We start from the raw sequence: 12763 nt of genomic DNA, 5'->3' as shown, positions 1-12763 counted from the left end.
AACATGAAAAGGAGGAGCTGAGGTGGAGGCAGGTTGCAAAGCAGCTTGCAGAGGAAGCAGCAACAGTAGGCAGCCCAGAGCAGCTTAAAGAGATAAAAGATCTATCAGCTGACTCCCTTCCATCAATCAGCTGCTCCATCAGTTGATTGGGTTGTTTGAGATTGAAATAGAATAACAATCAAAGCCTGTCAGTGGCAAAAACGACACTTTTAGTGGACGTACTCTACGATGCACTCACACTCAATTCTGGACCAATTTCAGTTGGGATTTTTGTTCCCATTTGTCGCTTAGACCCAGAAATATGGGACAGTGGGGTCAAGGTAGAAAAATACAATTGACTCCTTTTGTCACCACCCCCTGCAGGCTGTTGGGATAGTGGGGACATGACCTGGAAACTCAGTTCCAGATGAACAAAGGTGAAGGAAATCATTGTTTTTACAATTCCCACCTAATCTCTCATGTTCATGTGTGACACTCAGCTGCACCCTGCAGTGCAACATGATGCTACTTTTTCCTCAATCTTTAATAATAAAAGGTTTTCAAGCTTCACCTCTGTGAAGCCAGTAGTTATCTTAAAGTTGCTGTATGCTGTCATCTCGTGGTCTCATTGGATATTACATCTACATCTGTACCTGTATGGTTAAAAAGACACATGTACCCCACACATCTAGTTGCTGTGTGCTGTAACATTGTCTTGTGAAAACCACAAATAACCAAAACATCAACCTTTTTTTTTTAGATAGTTTATTTAGCTTGAAGCCCAAACAATTTTTTTATTCAACCCCCTAACAAATAATTAATGTTTCTGTTTGAGTACAAAATTACTTGAGTCTTTGAACAGAAAATCCTGCACACTGCTCTTTGCTCAGCTTCACAATTCATCAGCAGCACTAACATTTCAGTCCTCCTGGACCTTCATCAAGAGTGTTCAACACCATTATTTCCAACACTGAGCTTAAATAGAAACTGTCCCACCCATTTCACAGGTGTGCACAGGTGTGGGAGGATTAATCAGCTGTGGGTGTGTTTCTCAATAATTGACAACAGCCTGTGCATCATATGTCACATATCCCACACACGGAAGAACAAGGGAACAAGAAAAACATAGGATAAACCTGGCAACCTCAGGCTCCTTACACAATTAAGGCTATTTACAGGATTATTTACAGAAAATGTTGATCTTATGAATGAGCACATCGGCCTTGCAGCTTTTATAAATCATTCATAATGTTCAACATTGTATACTCTTATGTCGTGTATCATAAATTGGTTTTAGTCTCAAAAGAGCAATTTTCCAACGTCACCACCAGGTGTCTCCCTTGGTTTTGTTTTCCCTCTGTGACAGTAGAGGCCTTTATCACAGTGGACATTTTGGACAGAAAAGCACAGGCGTTGTGTTCAAGTGTCCCAGATGGACAACTAAAAAATACAGAATGATTGAAATCTATAAAGCAGAACCAAAGAAATGTTTTATTCCACACATTCATAAAAAATTACTTTATCAGTCCTTGAGGGAAAAATCAACCTTATTAAATGATCTAATTAATAAATCCTGGTTCAGTTTCTCCATTCATTTAATCCACATTAAGTCTGATAAACCAGAATATCTGCACTGTAGAGGAAAATTAACAATGCTTCACAAGTGATTATCAGTATACTAACAATAATTATACATCTTAACTACAGTTTTGAAATATATTTACACATTAAAAAGTGACAAGAAAAAAACTATGATCATCTGTGAGCTCAAATATAACCAACATAGTATATACGTCAATAATTACATGAGTTTATTTCTATGTATAAACACTGGTTTTTGATTTTTGTTTCCAATTACTCAGTTTCCCACTATACAAACATTATCTGAAAAAAAATTAAGCTCCACAATATTATTTTACTGAATAGATTTTAAAAGAAAACCCCCACACTTATAGATTCTGTTCCTTTCTGTTCATCTGATATTTAAGTTATATACATACAGTACAGGCCAAAAGTTTGGACACACCTTCTCATTCAATGCGTTTTCTTTATTTTCATGACTATTTACATTGTAGATTCTCACTGAAGGCATCAAAACTATGAATGAACACATGTGGAGTTATGTACTTAACAAAAAAAGGTGAAATAACCGAAAACATGTTTTATATTCTAGTTTCTTCAAAATAGCCACCCTTTGCTCTGATTACTGCTTTGCACACTCTTGGCATTCTCTCGATGAGCTTCAAGAGGTAGTCACCTGAAATGGTTTCCACTTCACAGGTGTGCCTTATCAGGGTTAATTAGTGGAATTTCTTGCTTTATCAATGGGGTTGGGACCATCAGTTGTGTTGTGCAGAAGTCAGGTTAATACACAGCCGACAGCCCTATTGGACAACTGTTAAAATTCATATTATGGCAAGAACCAATCAGCTAACTAAAGAAAAACGAGTGGCCATCATTACTTTAAGAAATGAAGGTCAGTCAGTCCGGAAAATTGCAAAAACTTTAAATGTGTCCCCAAGTGGAGTCGCAAAAACCATCAAGCGCTACAACGAAACTGGCACACATGAGGACCGACCCAGGAAAGGAAGACCAAGAGTCACCTCTGCTTCTGAGGATAAGTTCATCCGAGTCACCAGCCTCAGAAATCGCAAGTTAACAGCAGCTCAGATCAGAGACCAGATGAATGCCACACAGAGTTCTAGCAGCAGACCCATCTCTAGAACAACTGTTAAGAGGAGACTGCGCGAATCAGGCCTTCATGGTCAAATAGCTGCTAGGAAACCACTGCTAAGGAGAGGCAACAAGCAGAAGAGATTTGTTTGGGCCAAGAAACACAAGGAATGGACATTAGACCAGTGGAAATCTGTGCTTTGGTCTGATGAGTCCAAATTTGAGATCTTTGTTCCAACCGCCGTGTCTTTGTGAGACGCAGAAAAGGTGAACGGATGGATTCCACATGCCTGGTTCCCACTGTGAAGCATGGAGGAGGAGGTGTGATGGTGTGGGGGTGTTTTGCTGGTGACACTGTTGGGGATTTATTCAAAATTGAAGGCACACTGAACCAGCATGGCTACCACAGCATCCTGCAGCGACATGCCATCCCATCCGGTTTGCGTTTAGTTGGACGATCATTTATTTTTCAACAGGACAATGACCCCAAACACACCTCCAGGCTGTGTAAGGGCTATTTGACCAAGAAGGAGAGTGATGGAGTGCTGCGGCAGATGACCTGGCCTCCACAGTCACCAGACCTGAACCCAATCGAGATGGTTTGGGGTGAGCTGGACCGCAGAGTGAAGGCAAAGGGGCCAACAAGTGCTAAACACCTCTGGGAACTCCTTCAAGACTGTTGGAAAACCATTTCAGGTGACTACCTCTTGAAGCTCATGGAGAGAATGCCAAGAGTGTGCAAAGCAGTAATCAGAGCAAAGGGTGGCTATTTTGAAGAAACTAGAATATAAAACATGTTTTCAGTTATTTCACCTTTTTTTGTTAAGTACATAACTCCACATGTGTTCATTCATAGTTTTGATGCCTTCAGTGAGAATCTACAATGTAAATAGTCATGAAAATAAAGAAAACGCATTGAATGAGAAGGTGTGTCCAAACTTTTGGCCTGTACTGTATATGCTTGATACACATATATCTACATATACCCACACTGTTTGAGTGACTGTTCAGTGCAGAACCATCACAGCACAGAGAGCTGAACAACAAAGATGGAGAGTAAATTCACTACCTAAAAGTAGATTCTTTTAGATTCCTTTGTCTTGTTTATAGCACCTGTCTACTTGAGATCACACAATTCAGCAGAGCTACGATAATGATAAACACCAAGTCCAGCACAGAGAGGCTGAGTGAATGTGGTCTGGACTCTGTGGAGGAGAGTCATGGTGTCAGAGACGCTGTAGAAGGACAAAATACCTGCAGGGTGATCCAGGTACACTCCCACTCTGGAGGACTGAGGGCCTGAGATGGAAGTGATGATACGGTTATGTCTGAATTGATAATGATTCATCAAACAATATACTGCCCAAGATGTGTCATTTTTCCCAAATGCAGTTTCATATACTGGTCTTTTCCTATGTGCAGATGTGACTGCTACTGAAACTGCAGATCCACTCCATTCCACCTCCCAGTAACATCGTCCAGTCAGACTCTCTCTGCTCAGGACCTGAAGTCTGATGATGTCACTGCGTGAACCTGGTGGAGGAATAACTGGTAAAGATCCTGGCTGATTTTCTGTTGCTCGTCTGTTCCCTCCAGACAATCTGACGCAATTGCCTGCTGTGTTTGGATCCAGTGTGATCTGACATGAATACTGTAAGAATTCAGCTCTGGTCTTGGGCTGAGGTTGTGCCAGCAAAACATCCACTTCAGTCTTTGTCAGTGAGATCTTGGTCCACACATCACTAACAAAGTCCTGTAGTTTATCTCTGGCCTCTGACACAGCTGCAGTCACATTCTCAAAGTGTCGCACAGGGCGGATATTGATCCTGGATGAGTCTTTAGAGTCAGTGAGATGTGACAGTGAGGGGTAGCTCTGTAGAAACTGGTTGTGGTCCTCTGTGTGTGAGAGCTTCTCCAGCTCAGTGTCTTTCCTCCTCAGATCAGTGATCTCCTGCTGCAGTTTCTCCTGAAGCTCTTTGACTTGTCTAACTTTAGTTTTCTGCTGAGATCTGATGTGCTGCTTCACATCAGATCTTCTTTTCTCAATGAGACGGATCAGATCTGTGAAGATCTTTTCACTGTCCCTCACTGCTTTATCAGCAGAATGATTGATAGCCTCCACCTCCTGCTGAAGCACCGTCACATCTTTCTCTCTGTTCTGGATTCTGCGCTGGATCTTTTGTTGACTCATCCCGAGCTCTTTCTGCCTCTCAGTCCATTCTGCAGCAGCTAAGACTGTGTCGTGGCCTTTATGTTCATCCATGGAGCACAGATAACAGATACACTTCTGATCAGTGCGGCAGAAAATCTCAATCACCTTGTTGTGACGAGTACAGATGTTCTCCTGAAGCTTCTTGGAGGGGTCGACCAGCTTGTGTTTTTCAAAGGCAGGGGATTCATAGTGAGGCTGGAGGTGCTGCTCACAGTAAGACACCAGACACTGCAGACAGGACTTGACAGCTTTCAGCTTTCTCCCAGTACAGAAATCACAGGCCACATCTTCAGGTCCAGCATAGCAGTGATCAGCTGGAGCAGCTTGGAGTCCTGTCTTCTTCAGTTCCTCCACTAAATCTGCTAACATGGTGTTTTTCACCAGAGCAGGCCTCGACATGAAGGTGTGTCTGCACTGAGGACAGCTGTGGATTTGCCTCTGATCCGCTTCATTCCAGTGGCTTTTAATACAGTTCATACAGTAGTTGTGTCCACAGGCAATAGTCACAGGATCCTTCAGTAGATCCAGACAGATGGAACAGCAGAGTTTTTCCTGGTCCATCTGAATTCCTCGCTGCGCCATTTCACCTCTCAGAGACAGTGAATGTCTGAAAGGCATTGAGTGCATTCTGTTCATAAGATAGAGGGCTTATCAGATCAGACTTTGATTGGTCCTGGAAGACGAATGGTTTGGACTTGGAATGTGTTTATAGGCCCTCTTTACAACACAGAGCAAAGATCATACTGTACATAAAACTTGATGTGAAAGCAAAATGATTATTGCTGTCAATATACACCTAAAATATTTTTGCAATGATTTATATTGCTGACATTTCTACACCCAGTTGTCCCAGAAATACAGATTAACTTTGGCTTAGAGAAGCTGTGTGACATTAATATGTTTCAGTTGGCCACAAGTGTAGATTTTGGGGGGTGCAGTACACAGCCCCCCCTCAATATCTAGAACATGCACTTTTGTTCCCTCAATAGTAAACATGAAAGTAGTGGCCAGAAATAGATGCACAACAACTGATGCGGAATTACACAAACTGGTATATAAAAATTTCCTAAAATCAAGACTTTGATCCTGAAATTAGCTCATGGAGCGCCCAAATCAGCCCTTTCATATGTGTCGCCCTCAATGTTGAAAGAAACTCATCATAACGTAATCAAATCAATATTCTATTTGGTGAACAAGGTGCACATAACTGCTTGTAGCATTTAGTGTCAAGTCCTTTCGGTAGAGGAAGTAGAGCTGATTAAGAATATCAAATATAAAGATTAATCGATGCCATGTGTCCATAAATAACAAAATCATTATGAACAGTCTTTAACATTGTTTCATGTAAGATACAATATTTTGTAAGAAAAAAACAAACAAACACGAAATTACCACACTCTGTTCATGTAATATTTAAAATCACAGCACAGAGAGCTGAACAACAAAGATGGGGAGTAAGTTTATGAACAAAAAAACGGGTCTGAGGACCTGAGATGGCAGTGAGAACGGTGTTATGTCTCAATGTATAAAAGTTAGGAAATCAATATACTGCCCAAGATGTGTCATTGTTCCCAAATCCACTTTCACATGCTAGTCTTCTCTTACGTGCAGATATGTCTGCTACTGAAACTGTACCACCACTCCACTCCACCTCCCAGTAACATCGTCCAGTCAGACTCTCTGCTCAGGACCTGAAACCTGTACATGTCACTGTGCCAATCGGGTTGAGGGGGAAAATCTAATTGTAATGAAACACTGTAATGACACAAAATATTTCAGTGGGTTCTGAAAATACAGCGACCCTTTAGAGCAGTGATTCTCAAACTTCTTTCTGTAAATATAGAGTAGTTCAGTGGCCGGCTCTTCAGCTGGACAAAAAGTCTTCCTTTAAACTTCAGCATGGCAGCCTGTCAGTGAAGGAGACAGTCAGATTTGTTCATCATGTCATTTTGTCACCACCAGGTGTCTCCCTTGGTTTTGTTTTACCTCTGTGACAGTAGAGGCCTTTATCACAGTGGACTTTTGGACAGTAGGAAAAGCACAGGTGTTAAAATAACATTAAGAATGCCTCTGTTTTGTTCAAGTGTCCCAGATGGACAATTAAAAAATATATAAAGATTGAAATCCATGAAGCAGAACCAAAGAAATTTTTATTCCACACATTCATAAAAAATACTTTCAGTCCTTGAGGGAATAATCAACTTTATTAAATGATCTAATTAATAAATCCTGGTTCAGTTTCTCCATTCATTTAATCCACATTGAGTCTGATAAACCAGAATGTCCGCACTGTAGAGGAAAATCAACAATGTGTCACAAGTGATTATCAGTATAGTCAGTGGTCGAATTGAGGGGGGATGAGGGGGCACGGGCATGTGTGCAGGCACAGACGTAATTTCAGGTGGGGACACAGGGGACATGTCCCCCGCACTTCCCGTATCTGTGCCCTCTGTCCCCCACACTTTTTACAGCCGTTACAACCGTTCAATTCGTTTTTAATATGTGGTTAAGTGTTTTTCCGAGCCATCTTTAAACGCAGGCGCATACACACGCTGTCATGTTGTGATCAGAATGAATGTCACAGACGAGACGTCTGTTACTGGGCAGTTCCGCTATGTTCAGCAAACCAGCCAGCAAGAAGCAAAAAACCTTGCACAGTTTCTTCCAAACAAACTGTGTAAGTTGAATAATGCTGTTGCATGTAGATAATGTTAGCTAATTGATGACTAATTAATAGATGCCAATATATCAAGTTAAGCTAGTTAACAAGAACTCTAATGTTAATGTGTTACATATGTTAAATGCCTTGCTAGCTAGTTTCATGCTAGGAATAAACCCACTCCTCTTTAATAAGAACATGTGCTCACTAATGCTTTGCACATATTTGTTTAATCTTTATTGCTACAATAGAAAGAGCAGGGTCAGGGAGGAGACAGTGGACCAGAGGCCAGCAAGGATGATCATGTAGGGTCCTCATAGGTGAGGAGAGATTATAACTGGCTGAGAGAAAATATCTATAGCACAAAAGTGACTGTGCGATCAATTTCTACAGCTATGTCACCAATACTATTCCTAATTCTATTTATGAATTTTGCTTTGCACATTTATTATCTACTGTATATTATTGCAATAGATAGAAGAGGGACAGGGAGAAACCAGGCAGGTATCAGGACAGGGACCTGACAGCATCACCAATTATCAGTCCAAGGCTCCACAGGTAAGGAGAAATTATAACTGGCTAAGGAAATGTCTATAGGATAAGAATGACTCTAAGATTAATTTTCACAGCTATTTTAGAACTAATCTGATTTATACTCTAAAATGTTTTTGTCTGTATTGCAATAGCACTACTACTGCATTATTTGTGTTTTTAAAGGCAGCAGGTATAGGTCATGCCATTTTTCTTTGTCTTGATTAATTTTGCACATCTGTGCTGTCATATTTGATGATGTGTGCACGCATAAAAATCAAAGCTACATTGCATCCCCCTTGTTAAAAATTAACAATTCGACCACTGAGAATAGTAATAATAATTATACATCTTAACTACACTTTTAAAAAATAAACATCAATTATGATCATCTGTGAGCTCAAATCAAACACTTTACAACAAAAATAGTATATATGTCAATAATTTCATGAGTTTATTTCTATATATAAACACTAAAATGTTGACATTTTTGATATTTGTTTCCAATTAATCAAATTTTCCCACTATACAAACATTATCTGAAAAAAACCCCCATTCAACTCCACAATATTATTTTACTTAAAAGATTTTAAAAGAAAACCCCCACACTGATAGATTCTGTTCATTTCTGTTCATCTGATATCAAAGTCATGTACATATAATATTTGTTAAACATATATCTACATATACCCACACTGTTTGAGTGACTGTTCAGTGCAGAACCATCACAGCACAGAGAGCTGAACAACAAAGATGGAGAGTAAGTTTACCACCTAAAAGTAGATGGACTGAACAGACCTGGCTGCACTCGAGAGCGGGGAGAGGAAAGCAAAAATGTGTATCGCTCCCAGTATACCACAAAAACTTCCTGCAATGATAAATATTGCCACTACCTCTGCACCCAGTCCTCTTAGGAATACAGTTTAATGTAGGCTTGGAAAAGCTGTGTGACATTAATAGGTTTGAATTCCTAGATCACTGTACGAGCAACATAACTAATTATTTTGTCTTCTATATAAATAATTCACATTCATGAATTAACAAAACATAATGTTGAACTATAGTTGGAATTTTAACATGTGTTTAAAGGGCCAGTGTGTAATATTTGGCATGGTTTATTGTCAAATCTGAATCTGAATCTGAATATTCTACCCATTAATATGTTTGTGTATAATCGCTATAAAATAAAATTCGTTTTCGGTTTTCGTAGCCTTATAATTATGCTTTTATATATATATATATATATATATAGCAAGGGCCTTGCTTTACAGGGGTCGCCATCTTGCTCCACCATGTATGTTCGGCAGACAGAGCAGACAATTCCAGCCAGCCAGAGAACGCGTTTCGCATGTATAAATAAACCAACAAAGACAGCGGAAGGAAGGAAGAAGGAGGAGGAAACAGCAGAGAATGTTAGTAGTTTGTTGACAGAGAGTAGTGAAAGGTTTTTTTAGTTATAAAGTTTGCGAATGGACCACACTTACCACGCAACAGGAGAGAATGAACCCGAACCGTCATCTGCGAGGAAAAGAAGACGCAACTTCACTCCTTGTGATGCACTCTCTGCGGCGCTTTTCCTCCTGGTGATATATCTCCCTGACGATGGTAGCAGTAGCACCGAATCCCATTCTGTGCATTCAGCCTCTCTTCTCACCCGCTCAGCATCAAACACATGGAGTTCCTCATCTGTATGCTCCGGCTCAAACAGGTATGGCTCTGGGTCTGTGTCCGCTACAAGAAACTCTTCAAAATCGCGTTCAAAGTCGTCCATTGCAGCTACTATAGTCCGGAGATATTGCTAGGCTAAATAAACAGCTGAGCTCTGTTTACAGGCTACGCTGTCAGTCAGTGTGCGGGCTGGAGATTGGTGGAGCAGAGAGGGGAGGGGGTGCCCGCTAGGTATTGTAAACGAGTATGTGTGTATTAAGTGTGTGTGTTACGCTAGAAGAGTCAGAGTTTGGGACGGAGTCTTTTACCCCCTGGAGTGTTACCGGAGTTTTTGGAGTGCTCAAATAAACTGGCCTTTTCCCCGAACGCTACTCTGGTCTCCTGCTCGTGAGGGATTCATTACAATATCGTAACATAGTTTAGATTTCTAACTAAATATTCACCTCGTTGCTAGGTAGACCTACTCCTGAAAAACTCTTGTCTGCACAAGGCTTTTTGTCCCTACGAGGCCACCGTCATTTACCAGATGGGAGGGGTGAGCGAGTGAGCCCTGCAATCTAGAATTTGACCACTGATGTCACTGTTTTCAACGGTTTTCAACCCATTTTACACACTGACCCTTTAAGATGCATGTATGTCAAAGATAAAACAAAGTTGTTCCACAGTTAAACAGTTCAACTCCTCCTTCACCAGCCAGGAGAGGCCACCACATCCTTTTAATTATTTCCTCAATTTTACAGTAACTGCACTTTATTTGTGAGCAGCATGTTGATAAGACTAAGAGACCAAATTAGTGAGACGCTTGGATTAAAGGGAAAAAGGGAATCAAAACTACATTTTTTTCGTAAAAGCACTACAGCTTTTTATTAATGTAGACTGTTTTGCTTTGAGTTGCCAAGTGTCACACATCCTTACTTTTAGATAGTTTAACTATTCCTAAAATTACCCCCGAGGACCAGTCAAAGTTGGAAAGAGCAATGAGAGCAAAGCGAGATAATATAACACATCAATAAGCAATAAACACAGCATTGTTTAATCCAGTATACTCATGGAATTTCTTTTACAGCCTTACTTGGTCTGTTATGATCAGACATATTTTTGTGTCAAAGTGACTAATCCGAACAACAGTTTTTGAAATTGTTTCTGCCCTTCCACGTGCAAGCAAGGAAAGCCTGAGGCAGAGAGAGAACACCTCCCTGCCCTTCCATGTGCCTACATGGAAAGCCTAAGGCAGGGAGAGCAGCAACAAAGACCCCCAGGAGCAGAACAGAGCAGCATTAATGACAAATAGAAATGACACCGAACAGTCATACACAACATGAAAAGGTTGGAATAAAAGCTTAATACACCCAGTTAGGTATGAAAATATGCTGGCTCCATACACACTAAAATTACTGTGTATTTGAATTGAGTATTTTTTTATTTTTGAGTATTTTGGGTATGCTTGTCGCAATTTTGGGGGCTGTTTCTGGATCTTACTCTTTAAACTATGGTCTGTCTCTGTAGGGATTCTCTCCATAATGTTGTCAGACAAATAGAATAACAATCAAAGCCTGTCAGTGGCAAAAACAACACTTTTAGTGGACATATTATATTGATGGTACCAAATGCCCAGAGTGGTTTAATTGCAGCCTGTTTTGTCGCTGTCGGCTGCAATTGACCTATGGCTAAGCCACGCCCCCCTCCACTCACTCGGACAAATTATTAACATTCAGTGACCGGCGCTCTGGCAGGTGTCACAGTACACGGCATTTCGGGGTCTGCCCATTGGTCCGACAGCCCATTATTCCAACAACCCATTGGTCTGACTACATCCCATTGTTCCGACCATATTAAACCCATTGTTCCAAAGTCCCATTGTTCTGAAATCATCATGATGCTCTGTGGTTAAGGTCTGGTCAGGTTTAGACACAAAAACCACTTGGTTAGGGTTAGTGTTTGGAAAAGATCATGGTGTGGGTTAAAATGAAAAAGAAAGCGGCAAACACATAAGCCGTGAGCCCGCTTCGCCTCAAGCCTTTCCCAGCTGACCCAGAGCCGGTCGCAGCACACCATCAAGGCAGAAATATTGTTGTTGAGAAGATCGATGAAAAGCTTAAATTACAAGCCAAAATTTACAGGTCACAGTGTATGCTTGTGAACCGCATCTCATTGCCGTCGCCATCAAAGACAACAAGTTAAAGTGCTACTGAAGTTAAGGTTTTTGGCTCAGAATATGAGAAAAGCATAACGGCCTTTTTACCATCTTTACCAAGAGTGTCTCTCTGTTAGTTTGGTGCTACAGTATTTACATTGAATCATTCAGCATAACATTTGCCAACCTTTGTTATCTCTGCGGTTACAGATAAATTAATGAAGCTAAGCTCCAGAAGTTAACTTTAGCTTAACTAGAGCGCTATGGACAACAGCTAATGATCACCAAAGTACAAAACCAGAACAAAATAGGCTAATGAACTCCCAGCAAACAAGGTGACATGATGAACAACGCAGCTAGGAGCTAACGTTAGGCTAACTTTAGCTAACATTAGCTAGAGATGTTACAGATAACTTTATATTTCTTTCCAGCAAAGTGACAATATGTTGCCTCAAACACAATGTTGACTTACCTTAGAACAGATGTAGACATCATTGTTAATCTTATTCACGTTGAGTTGATGTTGTGGTCTAACGTTACCGCACAACTTTATCCAAAGGAGACACTTTTCTCGGTTGAGATGTGGTTTTAAGTGTAAAAAATTTGTCGCCCAGCCTCTCAGGATACCTTGTGTCGGAATTGCATGTACCCCATGCACACCATAAAACCGAACAAAACTGACTTTCTGTAATTTCAATGAACATCCAGGCAGAGAATGTCCAAGTGTATGGGAATGGCTATACGCACTGTGACTGGCTCATCGCGGTTGAGGGCGGGACTTAGCCATAGGTCAATTCCGGACCAGTTTCAAAGATTGTTGCTCCCATTAGTCACTTTAGCCCCTTTTCCACCAAACATTTTCAGTATGGTACCTTTAGCCTGTTTCCACCGAGCAGTACGGTACGGT

The 12763-nt window shown here is 40.8% G+C and overlaps 1 protein-coding gene across 1 annotated transcript; it reads right to left on the bottom strand.

Moving 5' to 3' along the window:
- Positions 1 to 3555: 3555 nt before the first annotated feature.
- Positions 3556 to 5468, bottom strand: LOC117269177 (tripartite motif-containing protein 16-like). Its single transcript, XM_033646035.2, has one exon. It carries the CDS (start codon positions 5444 to 5446, stop codon positions 3770 to 3772), a length of 1677 nt encoding a protein of 558 aa, XP_033501926.2. The 5' UTR covers positions 5447 to 5468; the 3' UTR covers positions 3556 to 3769.
- Between the last annotated feature and the right edge of the window lie 7295 nt (positions 5469 to 12763).

This window comes from Epinephelus lanceolatus, chromosome 19 (assembly GCF_041903045.1).
Source record: "Epinephelus lanceolatus isolate andai-2023 chromosome 19, ASM4190304v1, whole genome shotgun sequence".
Classification (NCBI taxonomy): Eukaryota; Metazoa; Chordata; class Actinopteri; order Perciformes; family Serranidae; genus Epinephelus; species Epinephelus lanceolatus.
This window is presented reverse-complemented; position numbering and strand designations above follow the sequence as displayed.